The 20,299-nt window shown below is 55.9% G+C and overlaps 1 protein-coding gene across 2 annotated transcripts in view; it reads left to right on the top strand.

The window, feature by feature from the left end:
• SUFU (SUFU negative regulator of hedgehog signaling) overlaps nucleotides 1-7,098 on the top strand; it is an 84,314-nt gene extending 77,216 nt beyond the window's left edge. For both annotated transcript variants that reach the window (XM_040564542.1, XM_040564543.1), the window contains exons 11-12: nucleotides 3,030-3,098; nucleotides 6,605-7,098. In XM_040564542.1, the coding sequence (XP_040420476.1) occupies nucleotides 3,030-3,098; nucleotides 6,605-6,694 (159 nt within the window). In that variant the 3' untranslated portion in view covers nucleotides 6,695-7,098. The remainder of the gene's footprint in view (nucleotides 1-3,029; nucleotides 3,099-6,604) is intronic.
• The last annotated feature ends 13,201 nt before the right edge of the window (nucleotides 7,099-20,299 follow it).

Genomic DNA, 20,299 nt, shown 5'->3' on the forward strand with positions numbered 1-20,299 from the left:
TTTATTTGCTGGGAATGTCACCTTTAATATCATGCACATATAACGTGTGTGTGTTAATGTAATGGGGTATCATACTGTGCAGGAGCAGGCATGCTACAAGAACTGGAAACCTGAAATATTGTGAGTGAGAGAAGCTGAGATGGGATCGGATTTATTCTCATCCTCCTCAATAGGAGCAAGGACTCGCTCACCAGCACAAAGCTGGTTTTGCTGATCGCAGGTGTGGGTGTCAGCCTGATCTATGGCCAGACCTTAATGCTCTTGGGCTGTTTAAATTGGGCTGCTTCTAAGAGGAGAAGTCTTGTCTGGCTGCGAATCCAGGATCGCTGTACTTCTTGCTTCAAAGCTTTCTCCAGCAGCTGGTGTGCTGAGAGCTCCTGCCTTCCCCTGCGTCCTCCAGAGAGTTCAAGAGTGCTGCCAAGGGACCAGCTCGCGTGCACCTCTGGTTACACCCATGTTTCGGAGACTCCCTTCTGCTCCAGGAATTAGGGCAGGTTTCCCCAGCTGCGCGGGGTAGTCGGGTTTGGGGTATTTTTTTTCTGACGCAGGCTGCGGCTGGCTCTTTAGGACGGGCTCCGAGTGACGCGCTGCGTGAATGTCACTGCAGCGGTTTGTCACTGCAGCCGTAGACGCTTGCCCTCCACCAAAGTTAAGTGTCTGTGCAGGGCTGGCAGAACGGCGCTGCGATCTTTTCTCAGCCTGCTCCGTGGCGCTGCACAGCGTAGGCTGCCGTCACTGAGATCCCACAAACACGGTCCCTGAGACAGCTGAGCTGCAGACGGCTGTCCCACTCCACTTGTCAGGCCCTTCAGGGAACCAGTTCGGCTCGCTAAATCAGTGGAATTTGGTTTTTGTTCAGCTAGATTAACAAATTCTGCTGAGAGGGTGGCAGCGAGCTGCAGATGGGCTCAGGCAGCTCCGGGGATCGCTCCCCAGGTCGGTGCTAGCCACAGTGCTCGCGTGGGCTTGTCCCTGCTCTGCGAGCCTGTGGCTTAGCCAAGAGCTGAGCTGTCCCCCCTTCACTCTCTCTACCCTTTGCTGCTTACCCCTGCACACCCTGCCTTGTTTTCCACCAGGCTAAGAGCAGCTGGCTGCCTTGCACACGTGGTTCCCATTTCTCCCCTGCCTCTGGCACCTTGGGAGCGCCCAGGGGTCTTCCTGCTCTGCTCCTCGCCTAGTTCCTCTGCCAAAGCCGTGGCTCCTCATTCCTGCTCTCTCACCCATCCCAGCCTCTGGCATTTTTGCTCATCCGTGGAGGGCTGAATATTCATTTCCTCCTTGCCTGATTGCTGTGAATACCAATTCCTCCTCCTTTTTCCGGCTGCTCTCTGCGTTTCGATGCCTGCCAAATTGTTTTCATTCCCTCGCCCCGTTGCAGGCTGCACCTCCGCAGAAAGCGATCTGCTCCGCGCCGGAGCCCCGGCTCCCCACCCAGCTCTTCCTCCGGAGCTGAGCGGTCGGGTCGCCCTCCTGCCTCCAGCCCGGCCAGCCGGCTTCCTCGTTCTGCAGGCAGCCAACAAACGAGTGTCTCCAGTCCAACAGGCAGAGCGGTTACGGCCTCCTGCAAGGAGACTGCAGCAGTTTGCGGTGGCACTGCGTGTTTCAGCGCGATGTTTCTCGGCTTGCCAGTCTGCGGAGTGGTGCCAGGTTGCAGAGTCGTGTCCAAAGCAGCGAGATCCTGGCTCCTGGCTGCAGCAGGGTTGTGGTTTTTTTTTTCCAGGTTCGAGGTATGAGCGGAGAGGCCTGGTGGAGCTGCCTGCGTCCACGCTGAGCAGCTCAGTCGTAAACCCTGGCCTGAAGCCTGCTGCAGGTCGAAGCTAAGCAGGGAGGGAAATGTGATGGAGAGGGGAGGCTGTAGCTCCCTCATCCCCAGGGAAATCAGAGCGCAGTGGTGGCAAGGTAGAAGGGAAGAGAAGTTCAGAAGCATCGTAGCTCTCAGATCTGGATTTAGTGTTTTCAATTCTCCAGGGCCAGGGGAGGGTGAGGAAGGGGCCTGGGGACGGTGCTCCCTTCGGGATGGAAAGCGGTGCCAGGGACAGAGGAAAGGGTGGAGCGAAGGAAGGAAAGGAGGAGCGGTGGGGAAGAACCAGACCTGTAGGCCGAACTGGGGATAAGCCACCGGGCACTGCTGCAACCCAACTCCCAGGAACGCCACTGCGACGCCCCCGCGCCGCGTGGGGACCTTGGCCTCGTCCCGCACGGCCATCTCGGCTCCCATGCCAAACCCGCTGGGTGCCTGCAGCTCTGGCCTTCGTGGCTGTTGCACGGAGAGGCAGGACGTGGTTGCTTTTGGCTCATGCGTGCTTTTTTAAAGAGGGTGGTGGTTTCTCCCCTTGAACTCCTGGGGCTGGTTCCCCCCGGTGTCTCCCGTCTGTGTGACTTGGGGGGCTTCGTGGAGCCGTGGCCCTCAGCTGGGGATTTCGGCCTGTCAGCAGCCCCTTTCATGGGCTACTTTGTGTTTGCTGTCCTGGCAAGGAGTCGGAAGGGTCCCCAGGAGCCACAGGCAGGGTCCTGGGACCTCAGCTCCCACCACGGGCACCTCCATTACCAAGCGCTCAGTTTGTCTAAACAACACAGTGTGTCAGACACAGCCCTCCGCCTGCCCAGAGCTCTGGCTCTGCACAGGTTTCGGGCTCTCACTGCACCGCTGTTCTCTAATTCAGCTGTGAGCTTCACTTCAAGGAATCAGATGAAAGCAGCTCTGTCTCCCACTGCCTCTCTGGCAGTTATCTTGACCCCTTTTCCTCCTTCCCCCCTCCGTCTGTCTAAAGCCGAGCCTCTAATTTTAGACTTAGGAAGATAATTGAGGGTCAAAAAAGATTGCCGTATAATTTTAACATTTTTTGCAGCGGTTGAGGCGAGAGGCAAAGTTAGGAGCTCCTGCCCTCAAACCTTTGTGTTGCAGGAAAGAAGGACGTGGGGAAGGAGTGAGCTGGTCCGGTCTGCTCAAGTGCAGAAGTTGTTCTGCTGCTTGGCAATTAGCTAAAACTAGGAGTGCAGAGGCATAAACTGCTGTCTTTCCTTTGCAGATCCTATTGACCGAAGAGTTCGTAGAGAGAATGCTGGAAGATTTAGAAGATCTGAATTCTCCGGAGGAGGTAAGGCTGCCTTGTTCCCGCATCCCCCAGGTACTGCCCCAGAGAGCAACGCCGCAGCTTGCCCCGTCCCGCAGCTTGCTTTGATCCAGCCCTGCCCTGTAGGCTCGAGGCTTTGCTAGACCTTCACATCACATCTGCTGTGGGCTAAGGCACTGAGAGAAGGAATTGCAAGAAATGCAGGGCAGCGGTGGGTGTTACAGGAGGTGCTGTGCATCGTTCCCAACTCGGTATCTGAGCACCCCGAGTCGAAGCGGTGCCGCCCCTCGGCCGGGTATCAGGGTTTGTCTCCGTGCTGTGGATAACAACATCCTCAAGAGCAGCCCCCAGCACACCTCCTCTCCCCCTCTCAGAAAGGCTGAAAGCGGTGGCAGCACGTTCGCTGCCGAACAATCTGTCCTAGGGGCCTCCTTTTTCCACTTTGGGGAGCAGACGGGGGGTTTTTCACGTCTGCTGCTTGGCCTTCACCTGCCGCCCCTGTAAGCCAGTGCACAATGTGCAAAAGACCATCACCAGCCTGGAAGCGTTGCAGCAGCAGCCGAGGGAGCTTTAGAAAGCTTTGCTGTGCGGTGCTAAACTTCCCCTTGCCATGTGATCTCTTCCTGGGGAACATTTAACACCCTGTCTCCCATGCATGCCATATAAATATTCTGCCTGACTTCAAAGAGCAGTGGCAGAAATGACATGTAATATTTTTAATCCCATTTTTTACAGCTCCCTGCAGACTCTAAAGAAACTTTCCTTGGCTTGCGGAGCAGCCCTCCCATCCCTCGCCCCGCTCCCCTCCCCCCAGGAAAAATCGCAGGGCTCTAATTATTTAATCCGGAGCTGATTTAATGCCAGGGTGTTCTTCGCTGCGTGAGCGAGGGGAGCACGCTGCTGGCTGGGCAGGGACTTTCAGGCCAGCTTTTATCCAGTTAAACCTAATCCAAAGCTCATTTTTGCCGGTGACATGGGAGCCCGGGAGCTCTTGGTCTGCAGGCCCTGCAGTTAAGGCTTCGCACGGCTCGCGTTGCTCTCCGCTGAGAGGCGAAGGCACTGGGCATGGCAGCTCGCCTCCGAGCTGCTGGGACTTTGCTAAATTAAAAAGCGAAAAACAAACAAACGCAAAGGATGGCTTCTCCGAGAGGAGCGCTTTGGAACCGCTGCTGTTTACGAAAAGGAAAAATGCTTGAGATGAAATGTGATCTTTCAGCATCTAGATCCCTCCAAGGATTTGTAAGTTGCAGGATCCCAGTTCGGGCCAACTTCACGCATTCCTCAGCAGCCCTGGCTGGTTCCTGATGATGTTCATGTGGTTGAATGAAGCCCCGTCGGCGCTGCAAGGAAAGCCTTTCCTTCGCTACATAACGAGCTGCCCCTGTTAAGTGAAATTAGCTGTTTGAGTAGCTTCAGCTTATTTTTTACATACCCTAGACCTTGAACTCAGAAGGATCCCCTGGGCTGTATGGGACCACTAGATTATATGGTGCAAGCTATACACAGAGCTTGAGTCAAAAAAAAAAAACAGCCCTAAGTGGGACTGGGACTGTTGATGTTTCCTAGAGGAGAAAAAGTAGGAGTTTGTGGTAGCCAGTATCCTGAATGATCCTGCTGTGCCCCCGGATCACGGTCAGCCCCTGACCCGCCAGCCTGGCATATTAGGGTCGATGGGTACCAAGTGCAGGTCGCCCTGGTGCGCGGGCTGCAGGCAGAGCAAGGTCAGGAGCAAAGTCGTAACCTGCTAGAGCCGTCCTTGCTCTGGAGCAGGCAGCTGGAGGGGAACTTCTCCAGCAGCAACCTGCCACTGAGCGCGTTAACGTCCTTCAGAGTGGGGCTCTTACGGGAAGAAAGACAACTAATGGGATAAAGGCGGACCATTTGCAGGTCACTTTTCTCTTGCACCAACTCTGATGTACGTAGTCCCGTGTAGCTTCCAGCACTGTTGGCCTTGGTCAGAGGACTCTTGCAGGAGAGGATCGCTGTGTCTGTAGTGGTCCTGAAGCAGCTGCTTCCAGGTCCGTTTGTCGCTGGTGGTGTGGGATCCCAGCGAGATTCCTCCCTGGGAGAGCCGTAGGGGTGTCAGGGACTACTGCTGCGTCAGCCGGTGCTATGCCACGGGTGCAGCACGGTTTTAGGCAAAATCATCCTGCAAACTGGCTTCCAGAGCTGTCCCCGATGTGTTCTGGACCCTCAGGCCAGGCAGCGGGGTTGCCTGAAACGCAGGCCCAGAAGCGGTTGTCAGCCAGCCATGGCCAGGGCAGATCTGTAGCCTGAAGGAGCCTCAAAGAGAACAGTATATAACCAGCTGCCATGTTGCCACGTAAGGATTTGAAGCCTTTGCTAGCTCTACATCTAGCGTGTTTGCATTTTTTTGGACTGCTTGCACTCTTAGGCATGTCCTTGCCAGCTCAGCAGTGAGAACAAAATTGAAGTGACACTGAGGGGGAGCTTTTCTTGCTCCGGGACTGCACTTGTCAACCCCACGGATGCCTCCCAAGCTGCCCCTGCTCCATCCTTTTGTGCCTGCCCTTTGCGATGGGAGGGCCTGGTCCATGTTAACCCCTGCGGGGATGTTAATGCCTGGGAATGGCCGGTGTCCTTCCTCCCTGTGATGGTTTGGTTCCACCCTCCCTCCTGCATCCCCTCGCAGTTTTTGAGAGCTCGGTGTGAGTGCACGTGATTGCGACAGGGGCTCCTTGGACCTCTGTCCCAGGCGGTCATGTTTTGGGGGCAGAGATGTGGGGGTGACTTCGTAGCCTTGGGCAGGGTGTCCTGGAGCAGCGATGGGACGCGTGGGACAGGAGGCTTGCTCTGTTTGGGAAACATTGGCCAGAGACACTGCTGTGTAAACCAGACCAGGGCAAAAATCTCCATTCCCCGCGCTTCAATCTGTGTTTGCAAAACAGCCCGAGCAGCTGAGTGCCTGTGCGAATGCGAGGCGTTGTACGGGCACTCAGCAAAGCCTTTGTACCGGGTGGGTTGGGCTGGAGCAGAAGTGCTGCTCAGGCACCCTGCCCCTCCCCGGGGCACAGGTTGCCCTCCTGGTTGCCCTCCCCGAGCCCCTTGCAAGCCCTCTTGATTCTGTCCCCCAGCAGAGCCTCGCTAGCTCATGTACACCCAGCCCTGCGTGCCAAAATTCTCCCTCTGAAGCAAACGGGGGGCTCCGGGGGCCAGGTGGAGGGAAAGGGACACGGTCAGGTGGGAGGGGAGAGACTTGGGAATTTTCAGTGTGATCAGGGAGGGGAGATGGTGATGGGAGCAGAAACCCTCCGGAATCCATCTGATGAAATAAATAATGCTCGGGCTGAAATCTCCTAACTTTACTTTGGCAGCTGAGGCACAGGCCACATTATCTAATGTCCACTGCTGTCCAAAACATACTGATGGGGAAATGTTTTCCTAGTGGCCTCTTGTTTTAAATAATAATAATAACATGGGGCTGCCTGCCTTTGTAACGAGTTTGGTTTTTTTCCTGTGGATGAGGTTGCAGAGATATATGTTAACTGGTTCTCTGTGTTGCCTTACAGTTTAAACTTCCAAAGGAGTACAGCTGGCCCGAAAAGAAACTGAAAGTCTCCATCTTGCCAGATGCTGTGTTCGACAACCCGCTGCATTAGAGCTGAATTACACCCTCCTAACGACTGGGAGAGCCAAGTTACTGTCCATTACCCAGTGACTCACAGGATAATTAATGCAGTAAAAACTCTGCCTGCAAATAAAAGAGTTTGCTGCACAACCACTGCAAACGGAAGAGGAGCTCCTCAGCACCAGCCCAGACCGAACTGAGCCCTTTCCTTTATCCTTCCCAAGGCTGAGCTCTCTGGGAACAGCCTGCGTATGTGTGAGTGCGAGTGAGAAATATTTAACTATGAAAATTAGTAGTAAGAACCCTTTCTCTCTCCTAGCTACAGAACTCCCCTCTGCCTTAGCCCAGGGTGTAGACGCTCTGCACGCCTGTATTTACACATGCATTCTGCCAGGTGCGAGCCTATAATCCATGGATTAAATGTTCTTTACGTGACTCTGGAGTCCTTTTGTTAGCCAAACTTTTACTGACTGCAGAACTGTTCTTCCATGTGCTATTTTTTTTTTTCTTTTCAGAAACGGAATGGTATTTCCCCTGTTTAAAGGAGGCCAAAAGCTCACATGCTTGAAGCTGAACAGATTTAAAGATGAACTTTCTAGTTCAGTCAAGAAAAACAAACCCAGATCCTCCCTGCCCTCAAATTAGGCATGTTTTAAGTGTTGGGCTTGGTGCTATTAGCTATGGTATCGCTGCAAACAGAGGCAACTTTATTCTCGTGCATCCTGTCCTTGTGCCTGAACCCCAGGGAAGGTCGCAACCTCTGGTTTTGCACAAGCAGGAGGAAGAAAGCTACCGGGGCGGGGGAGATCTCCTGTTTACAGTGTGTTTATCTTTAAAGAGATACTGTCAAGTATTTTTTCCTCGCTATTGTACAGAATTTGAGAAGCTAGAAAGAACCGTTTGTTCACAGGGATAACTTAGGCAGCTCTGCAGGACCCAGAGGGCTGCTTGAAAGCGTATGAAACGGAGATCTCCGCTGCCCTGGCATAGCAGAGGGGAGACTCAGCCTCAATAAATCCAACTATTCTTGTTCCAGCAGGATTGGGCTCTAGCACAGCTCCATTTTCCCCTTCAGCCTTGCTGCGGTGGCTGTTGTTGCGGCTGGTGTCTCTCCTTTCGCTTGGATTTGGACTGTAGAGCATCAAAATCGGTTTGAAAAGACTCTGTCCTCTAGCTCCCTGTGGCCTCCTCCTCGGAGCACAACGTGGTGTGCAGAGGATGCAGTCTTTGCACGATCACGGTGTGTCTCCTCCGCATTGCAAGCCTGGCCACTGTGGATATGCTGAAGCAAACCACTGCGGCTTTACCCCCCGCTGCTGTTGCAGGTTGTCCCTGACGTATTCCCCCAGCCCTTCTCTACCCATTGTCTTTCGGTGGCAACTCTTCACTCCTCGGCAGGGGAGGTGCAGCTTTCTCTTCCACCCCTTTCTGCCGACAAGCTGACTTGGCCTTTCCTTCTTCCCGATTTATGCGCAACTGTCCTGTGATCTTAATACAAGTATAACAAAAGCTTTTAACACTTAACTCCCCTGATCAAACAGCAAAGTCCAGGAGGCCTCTCAGTACCCCAGGGTTGGTTTTCTGTTTGTTTTCTGAGTTAATTTCTTCCTGGCACAGTCAGCTTTGATGTCTTTTTGCATATATTTGAGGCTGGTTAACGCCGGTCAAGAAGCAGAGCTAGGAGCCACAAAGCTTTCCTTGGACTTGCTACAGAATTCCTCTGTGGCCTCAGGCAAGTCACTCAATGTCTCTCTGTGCAGAGAGGGTGATTATTGACTAGAGGGCTGTAGGACCTACCGAAGCATGCCAGGGTTTGCAGGGGAGGGCGTGCTTTGTGTACAAAGTAGCATTTGTATTATTATAATTGTTGTTATATTATAATTTAAGGCAGGCCAAATGCAGGGTCCAACACCGCTCGGCAGAACCTTCCCTTCTGCAAAGCTACGAAAGCAATTTACATGTAAATGAGTTTGTCATTTTGTCTGAACTCAGCGGATCATCTTAAAATCCTGCTGCGAAAGAACAAACTTTCAGATATCTGCGTGTGCCAGCCAGAGTGGTTTCTGTGCCGTGGCAGCCTGCGTTCATCCCTGGGATCTCTTGGCCAGTTTTCCTTGTCCCACTTCGCACTAAGCCGATACGAGCCTCCTGCACTCGATGCATATCCAGGGGATGCCGTGGGCTAGGGAGCAGCATGAAAATTGACCGGTCCAGCTTCCAAAGCAATGCACACGAGTGTCCCGCCGCCAGATGATGAACAAACAGACCATTGTGGCGGTCAGGAACGGAGCAAGGGCAGCGACTACAATATTGTCCCTGAGCCATCCGCCAGCAGTAGCCCGCGGACTGCGCCGGGACGGGTTTGCTGGGGGTGCCTGCAGCAGAGCTGGCTCGCTGCCACGCTGCTGCCTGCTCTTCCTCGTTTCCAGATGCTAGCCCTCATTAAAAGGAGCTTCCAATCCACGTCGGAGCGGAGAAGGGACGTTCGGAAGGTCAATCGCTGCTGCTCCTGCGGAGATCATCACGGGGCAGAGAGAAGCCCATCGGACCCTCGCTGGGCTCCGACACGCATCGGGAAGGCTGGGGACCTTCTGCCCTGTGCCCTCCGGGAGCCTCGCAGCGGGGCCATGGTGCTCAGCGCAGGGAGAGCAGCTCCTCCAGGCTGCCTCGTGCTCCAGTTCTGCCTGGCTTATGTGTATGTTTTCCTCGTCGTATTTACTCTCCTCAGACGCTCTGGGTTGGGTTTTCATTGACTTCAGAGGGAGCGCACTGAACGCGTTCGAAAACCCACCCGGTATCCTTGTGTGTGTGTATTTTTGTTCCGTGTCATGTATTTATATATAGTTCTGTGTATTTGAGTTAGGAACAGGTGGCATGCCAGAAATCCCTATTTCTGAGACGCTTTCTCACAGATCTTTGCCGGTAGCCAGATAACAATTGAGGGGAAGGTTTGAGGGGAAGGAAGTGGAAATCTTCCTACTTAGCTAAGGGGAAAACTCTTAGACAAATAACTGCTAAAATAGAAGTCTCTGTCTTATCGTTAGGCCAACTATAAGAGAGAAACTGGTGAAAGTCAACCCTGAAGCTCCAAGGTCACGCTGCTGCCTCTCAACAGTCATCAGGAATAAGAAAGTCGCGTGGTGTTCAGTGTTGTGAAGAGCTGCGCGCCCACAGGACATCCCCTCCCCTGATCTGCCTCAGGTTTGCAACCGTGCCAAAGCCTTACTCATTGGCAAGTAAATGAGATCTCGAGGTTGGATATTTTCATCTCGGGGCAAGAGGACGTGTCTGTGTGTGAAGGAAATGGAAAAGAAACCTCTGTATTTTAGTAAGCAAATAGTTTTTAAAAGGGAAATGCAGCAGTGCTAATAAATGCCGCGGTATTTTCTAGCCCAAACCTGCTGAGATCTACTGTAGGTCTGCTTGGTGCTGATTTTGTTCTAGATTGTGTAGAAGGCTTGAAGCAGGATTATAGAAAGCCAAAACCCACGAGGCGTCTGTTGTCTAGAGATAGCGATCTGGATCTAAATGACAGTTTGAAATAAGTGGGTCCAGGTTTTCTCTCTCCTGGAGAAGTCTCATGACGCAGATAGGCAGGGGTATTTCCAGCGACGAGGAGCCTTACGGCAGGCCCGCAATGCCTTGAAAATCCGACATGTGACCGCAATTCTGAAACGAGAGAAGTCCCGAAAGCCAGGGCTACCTTCCTTCTCAGCTCATGATTAAAAACAGAAGAAATACCGTACAGTTTCAATATTAAAGCATGCGGGATGTGACCTGAGCGGAGCAGTCAGTCTTGTAGCTGGAGTGACCTGCAGTGATATTTTCAGTGGCTTAGATAGGTGCTGCCTGCTGTGCGTGCTGTCTTTGAGGATGGTGATGTATTGGTTTTCCTGCACGTAGGTTTGCCAGCAGTGGTTTGAAATGATATTCTGGAGCTCTTCACTTCAAATATGCAGTTGCTCTTGGATGGCTTTTGAAATGACACCGTCGGGTCATGAAATGGGCTTTGAAGAAGTGGGGGTTTTGTTTTTCATCCGCGACCGGTGGAAATAGTCCGGGGGTGTAGCCTCAAAAACAAATAGCTGAGAGCAGCGCTTGGCTTGGAGGGGACGGATTGCCGGGGAGAGGGGGAGAGGTTTCGTGCTGGGGGTCGGGCTGGCAGCCCCCCCTGCCCCCGCAGCCGGGTCTCGTTCAGGGCCCTTGCGGCGTCTCGAGGCTGTGAGAGGAGCTGAGGGGGGTGCAGGGTGCTTCACCGAAAAACCTTTGGCTGGTTGCGTGCTTCGCAGGACTGGTGTTTGGAGGACGGGGCTGCTCGGGGGCTTGGCTGCTCGGGTGTTTGTCTGTCCCGGTGAGCGTCCCCTCCTCTGTAGGCGTCCGGAGTCGCAGGCTTGTGTCTGGCCGGGGCAAGGCAGCATCACGTGAGGTGGGGAGAAGACTTTCAGGCTGGAGGCCACCCTTACATGTCCCATTTTCCCCTAGCCAGGGCATGGCCTTGCACCCTGCAGTGCTGCTGGATGAAATCGGGGACCCCGTGTGAGGTGGGGGCCCCCTGCCAGCACCAAGAGCCCCTCTGCACCCCGGAGGCTTGATCCTTTTTGTGGCTGCCCTCCCTTTCGAGCGTATATTGTGCCTTAATTCTCCCTGTGAGCGACGCTGCAAGGGCAGACGAGCTGTCGAGCAACCGGGAGTCCCTTTCCGTGCGTCTGCCCCCATTGATAAAAGCAGGCTTGCCCAGGAGCCAGCCGGCATCCAAAACAAGCTCCAAATGCGCGTTTGCCGGGGGGTTCACGTCCCGAGATTTTAAAGCTGAATTTCGGTCTCTGGGACCGTTGTGGTTTTTAACGAGCTCTGTAGCGACCTACTGTTTTTGTAACATTTTTTTTTCTGTTGTGCAGTGCCTGCTTGTTCTCTTTCCTTTAAAAAAAAAAAAAAAAAAAAAAAAGAGCCTTGTGTTCGACATGAGTCCAAAATTTCAAACGGAGAATAAGCCGGAGGGTTGCAAACGTGTCTCGAGCTCGGCCCCGCGCTGACCTGCGCCTCCCGGGCAGCCACCCTGCCTCGTGACGTGCTTCGCAGTTCCCCTAAAACTGCTGCCAGGCCCTAAAACCCCGGCGAGCGGCACGTCGGCCCGCGGGCATCGCTTCTCTGCACCGCTCCCAGCGCTGCCATCTCCCCTCTCGTAGAAGGGGAAGCGAGAGAAGCAGAAAGGACCTCTGAGAGCCGGAGGGAAATTTCCTGCCGCTTGTTGTGTTCTGCGAACACTGCTCTTTTTCTCTCTCGCCCTCTCCCTCCTCTCCCGGCGAGGCTGGAGATCAAAATGGCTCCTTTGTTCCCGTCCCCGGGGCCCAACTGCAAGGAGAGAGCGGCTCCGGAAACACCGCGCTGCACGCGCGGTGCGGGTGGGAGGGACCGCGCTGTCGCTGTGCGGTAGGTCCTACATAAACACAAGGCAGGGTGCCTGCGGGAGCTCCGTGCGGGTTCCTCGGGCAGGCCGCAGGTGGGGCTCGGTGCCCCCCTTTGCCCTCCCCTCCTGGCCGCCCCGGGGCAGCGGGGGGCATCAGCCCTGCTCCAAACCGAGCGTGGGGTTTTAGCCTTTCAAATCCCTTCTCCTTCCAGCCCAGGCTCTTCCGTACATCCGTGCGGGATGCGGGTTGTGCTGCTCGCAGGGCTTGGTTTGCGTTTTTGGGGGGTTTTCTGCAGAATTTTGTGAAGGCAAACTTGTCGGGGGGATCCGGGGCCGCCGTGGCTCGTCCTGACCCCGGGGCAGCCCCCAGCTCGGCGGCAAAGCTCCCCGCAGCTCCTGGTGTGCGTGTGCGATTGTCTCCCCCCCCCCCCCTTTTTTTTTTTTATATATAAAAGACAAAAAACAAATGGAAAGCTAAACTAGCAGAGGTTTTTAAATATTTTATATTAGTTTCTAATGTAAATTCCTACATTGTTATTGCGGTGCTGGGTGTGTTTCGCCTGCACGTGACTTTTGTAATATTTTTGTGAATCACTAAACCTTTTTTTCCTCCCGTGTATCCTAAGTGCATTAAAGGTATTTGCATACTTGTCGGTGTCCTTCTGTGCGGGCGGCCCGGCGGGGATCGGTGGCCGAGGGAGGGTCCCGCGGCCTTTTTGTGCTCCTCGACAATAAATTCCTTCAAGGCCGGAGAGGGGAAGGGTGGAATATGTAGGGGGGTGGAGGGAAGGGATGTGCGAGGAGCCGAGAGCCAGCATGGTTTTGCTCTTGCTCCTTTGGGGATGTTGTCTCGGCCTTCCTACGTCGAAGGGGAAGCCCGGGTGCGGGGTTAGGGGAGCAAGGAGCAGCCTGCAGCGGGTTCCCTCGCCCGAAACCCCTCATGCTGTCAGCTTCCCAGGCCTCGAAGCGTCTGCAAGCGAAGGGCTGCCCCTTTGGGACATCCCGGCAAGGACGGCGGGGCCGGGCGTTGCTGGGAAGCCTCCCGCCGGTGCCCAGTTAATCATTCAAGCGCATCAAGGCTGCGCGGGGAGATAAGCAGCCGCTCGGGCAGCGGGGACGTGCCGGGCCCCGCAGCGAGGGCAGACCCAGAACGTAAATCCGGGGACAGGGAGAGCCAGCAGAGGCCCAGCACAGCCCCAAATCCGCAGGGGACCCCGGCCAGCACCCCTCGCCTCAGTCCCGTGCCTGGTTCTGGCCTCGCCGCGCTGCCTCCGCCCCAGCCGAACGCACCTTCGGGCGGTGAATTTAATTAAGGTTTCTGAAAAGCGGTGTCTGGGAGCCCCTCCTGGATCTGCGGCTCTGAACTTCATTAGGAGCGGTTTGTTGCTAATAACGCCGGCAGCTCCTCTAATTAATAATGGAAGGGCTGCGAGCAGATGCCAAGCCAGGAGAGGGAAGGGATTTGTTTGTTTATTTCTCTCTCTCTCTTCTTTTTTTTTTTTTTTTTTTACAGTGTGGAGGGAGGGCCGGGGCTCGTTTCCCATCCAAAAAGTGAACAGCAGCACCTGGGGACCTTGACTGGCAAGAGGATGGGGAATGGGGAAAGGGGCCCCCGTGGCAAGGGGCTCACGCTCCCGGTGGTGCTCCCTGCTCACCCAGCGCAGAGCCAGCACCAACGCTGCTTGTGCAGCTCTCGGGCACCCAGCGTTGTCCCCGTGTCACGGCCGGGCCATATCAGAGAGGGTCCCGAGGGGACGGGGACAGCTGGTCCGGTCCCACAGCCGGTGATTTCAGGAGGGTTTTCCCTGGAGAGATGCTGGGGTCATGCAGCGAGTCCCCAGAAATCGCCACGTGGGAGACAGAGTTCATCCTGCAGCCCCTGCTCGAAGCCTCGGCGTGGGCACGTCAGGAGCGCGCTGCCGATCCGGGTGTCGCTGGGACGTTTGCCTGGGAGAGCTCCGATGCCTATGGAAAAGAGAAATTGAACCAGAGCCGCTTCTTCCCCCCCGCATTCTTCCCCCTAGCACCCTCACACTGCCCCAGTGCCAAGAGAAAGCATCTCAGGGATGCTCCATGCTCTGGGAGGAGGCGTCGGGAGCTCTGCGGCAGCGCCAAAGCGCTGGCACCCCAGGAAGGAGGCTGCCACGCAGAGACCGTGCGCGGCCGTCCCGGTGGGCACCTTCCAGGCAGCAGCCGCTTATTGCTGCAGCAGCTTCCCAAAAAACGTGGCGAGGTTTTGTTTTATTGTCCGAGGGGAAAAGTATTTTTAATGCACTTTCCCATCATCCGCATTTCCTCAGACTTTCCACACCGGCCACAAATGACTCGCTGGGGGCAGGCAGCGAGACAGCACAGCGGGGACGGTGCTGGAGGTGCCGCTGGTGCCCCGGGGAGCAGAATCAGGCTCAGATATTTGGGATCATTCCCAGCAAGGAGGGCTACCCAGGTGGTAAAGGCTCAGGTAAGGGCGATTCCTCAGCCTCACCTGCGTGCCCAAGACCTGAGGAGCGAGCAGGGGAAGCCTCGTGGAAGCCCCGCAGCCGCGAGGCTGGGATGCGTGCTTTGGTTAGGTCTGTTTGCAAACAGCGATGTGTTGGAGACAAACCGGGCACGCCGTTCACCGCAGGTTCCCCGTGGGCCCGCAGGCAGATGCTTTTTGGTGACGGGTAAGGCAGGTGCGAGCCGGAGCTGGGGAAGCGCTCCGGAGGGACCGGGCAGGCACCCGGCGAGCTCAGCGTGCCCCCGGAAATCCACGCGTGCTCCTAACCGCCCAGCCTGGAGGAAAACGCACAAAGAGGGTATTAAAAAAAATGCTCTGAGGTCAACCTGAGGAGGGAAGCACAGCTCCCCGTGCCGGGTGGGATATTCCCCATCAGTTAAATGCACGAATCCGGCTGCTAAAAACCACCGGAGCAAACAGCACACCCCTGGAGCAGGTGAGGGAGGGCTGGAATTAACCCCAAAATGATCCGAAGCATCCAGCAAAAGGGGAACCAGCAGGGAAAATTAAAAAAGGGGGGGCTCGCAGGCATGGGGGACGTGAAGTGCAGCGGGGGCTCGTCCCTGGGGGCTGCGGGGCGGCGTGGCAGCCTGCCTGCAGCGGCGGCGGCGGCCCCACAATGCTGCGAGGCGTCAGGAGCACGATCAGCGGTGGGAATCCCAGTCATTGCCTTAAAAGGAGATTTCGGGGACGCTTTTATTTGAAATTGTTTCCTTGTTATTCAGCTTATTGAGGGCTTTATTTCGTTCCTGGCGATGTGACGTGAGGGGGGCTTTAGACGCGCTACCCGCAGAATTAGCAGCTACGGCCAAGGATGTTTCTGTGGATTTTCAGGCCAGAAGAGACCACTAAATCATCCCGTTTGACCTCCTGTATTCGCAGGCCAGAGAATTTCACCCAATTACTCTTGCATTGAGCCCAATAACTTGTGTTTTTGATTCGAGCACGCGTTCCAGCAAGACATCCTGTCTTCATTTGGGGACTTCAAGCGATGAAGAATCCACCACTTACTTCCCTTGATTGTTTGTCCTAGTGGCAAAAAAACGCACACACGAGGGAAAAAAAAAAAAAAACGCTGCTGACTTATTTAGGATTCGGATGTGTCTGGCTCGCTCCGAACCAGGGGGGCCTGTCCCCACCACCATCCCCACTGCCCCTTTTGTTGGCACGATGTGATGGGGACAAGGGGGGACCTGGGCACTCGTGTCGCTCTGGGTGGCCCGCGAGCCGGGGCTGGTGCTGGGCTGGACACCAGCACCCCTATTAGGCTGCCATTAGCGAGCAGCTCAAGAGTTAACAAACTTCAAACAGATGTGACCAACATGTCAAGACACGAGAAGTACGTAGTATGGATGTTTATAAGTACATCGACAGAAGGCATTCATAAAAGGTTATAAACCGTGGTAATAAGCAACCCATCAACTTGTTTGGACTCTAACACTTGATTAACCATTTATTAAAACATGCAGTAATCATTTATAAGCCGTAAGTGGAACCGAACATAACGTATGACTCTTTTTTATGTTAATGGATGCCTCAAGACTTCCCTTTCCCCCTGCACCGGGTGCTCGTGGTTAAAGGCTAACCGTGGCCGCAGGGCGCCCCGTCCCCTCCGCGCGGGCGCTGGCTCACGCCGGGAGCCTCCCAAATTTCCCGTGCCTCGCTGGGCGCAGGGGGGGTCCCATGGGAACGGGAGAAGGACCTGAGGGAGCCAAGACCCTGCCCTGAGCCCCGGGGAAAGGAGCAGAGCGAGGGTAGAGCAGGACTGGAAGCAAGCCCCGGGCGGCCGAAGCACGGGGCTGGGAAGGAAACGCCTCCGACGCCACGGCAGCTTCATCCTTCTGTCAACAGGACCCTCCTTTCTGTTTGCCATCGCACTCCTACTACCCTCAGACAGACCCTGTTTGCCTTCCTGGTGTCCTAACCAGACCTAAACCCATAATTGCTCCCATTACACAACCGGGATTGACATTTTATTAGCAATGCTTCCTGACCTAATTTACGCCGCTGATACCACGGTGCTCTTCCCATGGCAAGCAAACCCCTTCGGCTTTCGAGCCTGGAGATGCACCGGCTGTGGGCAGGCACCAGCCCCGTCCCCTGCCTCAGTTTCCCCAGCCGTGCCGAGCAGGGGCCGTGGGTTTGCTGGCGGCACAGCGGATGCTGCCCGCGGTCACAGCCCTAGGAACACTTCTCCATTCAAAGCAAGCTCGGTAGCTGCCCGGTGGGGGGCTTTTTAGCATGCATGTGATGCTGGGTCATCTGGCTGCAGCCTGCTTTAATTGCACGGAGCATGCAGAAAAGGAAGAGGAAGGCTGGGAATCGCTGCCAAGGGTTCGCCTCGACCCGGGCAGGATCCGTCCCACCCCACTCCTGCCATCCTCCTCCCGTGGCCGGCTCCAGGCCCCAGAGCTCCGTGTCCCCACGCAGGGCAGGACACGGCCGTGTCCCACCCAGGGGACCAAGCCAGGGCTCTCCGAAAATCCCTACGTTTGTGGGGTCGAGCCCCAAGGCATCCCAACAGACGCATCCCGCTGGCAGCCCGGCTGTGGCAGCACCTGTCCCGCTTGCAGCGGGGGGTAAAATTAGGCAGAGCCGTGGTTATTTTCCCTCTGCCCCCCAGTGGATTTCTGCAGCTTTCTGTCCCGTCCCGGGGAAGCGAGGAGGAGCCCGTGTGGCTGCCAGACTCCCTCGCTCTCAAAGAAGAAAAAAAAAAAAAAAAAAGAAAAGAAAATTGTCTTGTTTTTCTTTTTGTTGTTGTTTGGCTTTATTTATTTATTTCTTTTTTTTTTTTTTTTTTGAGGTTTGTGGCTTTGACGCAGTTTCCTGAAAATCCTGCCTCATCCTGCCAGGGGCTGAGCGAATGCACATCCCAGCCCGCTGCGGTGGGGGAAGAGAAGGAGAAAAAAAGCCAGCGAGGGAAGAGAAAGAAAAAAAAAATAAAAAAAAAAAAAAATGAAAAAGGCCTTTGCCAAACTGGCCTGACCAGAATGTGACACAAGAGCAGGAAATGAGTCACTCGGCAGGGCAGCTGCTCGCAGGCATTTGCATAGAAAGAAACCCCACCAGGCAGGGGAGCAGCACCGGCCCCGCTCGCCCGCTCCCGACCAGCCCCGGTGGCACCAGAGCCTGGGCAAGGCGACCAGCATCGCCCTGGCACCGCTGCCAGCGGGGTGGTGGCAGCGACGCTTCTGGCTGGGCTGCCCCACGTCTGGCTGGGCAAACAGGGGTTCGCCCCCAGGTTCGGTTGTTCCACCCGGAGTTGGCCATTTTGCCCTGAATTTGCCCCAGGATGGGGCTACGTGCTTTGACCCGCCCTTATGATAGGGAAGAAATTGAAGAAGCCCAGCTCTGCTTCCACATAAGGGGCCCCCATCGTGCATCCATCGAACAGGGAGGACTTCTCCCCCCTAGGGGGGACAAGGACATCCCCCCACCCTGTCCCCAGCAGCCACCCAGCTCCCCTCTGATCCCGGCCCCAGGGAAGCCATCACATTTCCAGCCCATCACGTTTCCAGCCCATCACGTTTCCAGCCCATCGCTGCAAATCCCTGCAAACAGCCTCATTCCCCAGTCAGATCCGCTCAGTCCACAGCCCTAAAGAGCAAACGTAGCTCCTGTAAATCTCCGCTCCCCCTCCGACACCCCATGGGGCGACCTCGGTCGCCTCCAACCTTTTGCTCCTAAAGCCTTTTATTTATTTTGCTGATAAGCTGCAACCCCTGCAGGATCGCTCTGTGGGAACAGCCTGGCCAGGCTGCAAGCCTTGGGGTTTCCGTCCTGTCCCAGCACATTTTTCTTCCTCCCACCTTCCCCTCACCTCGCTCCACGGTGCCCGGGGCAGGGGCTGTGTCCGGACTTAACTCCGCGACAGCACAGAAATCCCGATCAGCCCCCTGAATTGGGCTGCTTTCATCATTCGCAGCAGAGATCCCCAAACTGGCTTTATCGTGGCAAAGAGGCTGCAGGAATCTCACCCAGGAACTAGAGGCGAACGAGACGTCCCGAGCCAGCCCCGGTGCTGCCACCGACTGCAGCCCTGTTAGCAGCACGGGGCGTGCAGGGACACCAACGCTGCAATTATTTGCCATTATTTGCCCTGCGGTGGCATTTGGGAGCAGCGTGCAGATGCAAACTGCAGGTAGGGACCTTCCCCGCCCCAAAACGTCGCCCATAAAGCATAAAGCGAGAGGGGAAAAGCGGAGGGAGAGAAATGGGAACCCCAAACCTAAAACCAAGCTGAAGGGAGCCAGTACCCATCACTGCAGGCTGCTCACCCCGCTGCGGGCAGCCTGGGGTCTGCAGCAGTGGGGCTACAGGGATATGGGGTCTCCAAACAGTTTGGTCTGTCGATAAATTTTAGCTAAATCCCTGCCCGTCAGCACACAAGGCAGGTGAGAACAAAGGAGTCGGGAGCTGGATGCTGAAGCTGCTCTCTGAGCCTTTACCCCCTCGTTGCCCCACTGCGAACGCAGCTCGGCATCTTTTGGTCCAAACTCTCCATTTTGAGGCCATTTGTGACCTCCTCATCGGTGGGAAGCGGACTTACACCAGCAGCGTGCTTTCTTCCCGGCTCATTTGGCAGGGGCTGGATCCGCAGTGTCCCGCGAAACAGCTGTGGGGACATTTGGTGGGAGAGCTGCTAACAGAGACACCTCTGTGCCCGGCGGAGGGGCGCCGAGCCCCCGGGAGGGGCTGGGGCAGCTGGCTTCGGGACAGCCCCGTGGGACAAATGGACACTGCTCTGCACAGCGAGGGAACGTGCCTGGTCCCATGTGAAATTACAGCGTGTCTCATGGGAGCCAAGAAGGTGCTGGAGGGCACTTTTGGTACCCAGGGATGGCCCAGGTGTGAGCTGGTTCCTGGGGGATTCCCCTCCCCTCTATGGCACCCTGAGAAACCCAGTGATGGACCCCTCCCTGGGGTGTGTGGGGGTGCTGGTGGCCGGGCCCCACTGCCCACGTAACAGCCAGCGGGGCGCATGTCCCAGCTGGGGACAGGCCTAGGCACCTCGGAGGTGATGGGGACAGCGATGGCCAGTGGGGCCGCAGCCAGGTGAGGATGTCCCGCACGTTGTCAGGAGTGTCTCTGGTGTGAGCGTGGTGCTGAGGGCGTGCAGCTCAGGGCAGCAGAGGTAGGAGCTTCAGGTGCCGCACAGTGGTGGCCTTCACCTTAGAAAGCACAAGGATAGGCCCTGAGGAGCTTTCCTCCCTTGGGTCAGCTGCAGTCCATGTCTGTATCCCCATCCTCATCCCATCCGCATCCCTACCCTTGCCCCATCTGCATTCCCATCCCCATCTCCCTTCCTGTCTCCATTCCATCCCCATCCCCATTCCATCTGCATCCCCTTCCCACCCCACCCCATCACATCTGTATCTCCATCCCGGTCCCCATCCCACCTGTATCCCCATCCCCTCGCCATCCCATCCCGTCCCACCTGTATCCCTGCCTCCATCCCCATCTCCATCCCCATCCCACCCTACCCCATCCCGCCCGTATCCTATCCCATCCCACCTGCATTCCCGTCCCCATCTCCATTCCTGTCTCCATCCCATCCCCATCCTCACCCCGCCCTACCCCATCCGTATCTCCATCCCCATCCTCATCCCACCTGCATCCCCATCCCCACCTCACCCTACCCCACCTGTACCCCCATCCCCACCCTGCCCCACACAAACCCTATCCCCATCCCCATCCCACCTGTATCCCTGTCCCCATCCCCATCCCCT

The sequence above is a fragment of the Cygnus olor genome, chromosome 7 (genome assembly GCF_009769625.2).
Source record: "Cygnus olor isolate bCygOlo1 chromosome 7, bCygOlo1.pri.v2, whole genome shotgun sequence".
Lineage (NCBI taxonomy): Eukaryota > Metazoa > Chordata > Aves > Anseriformes > Anatidae > Cygnus > Cygnus olor.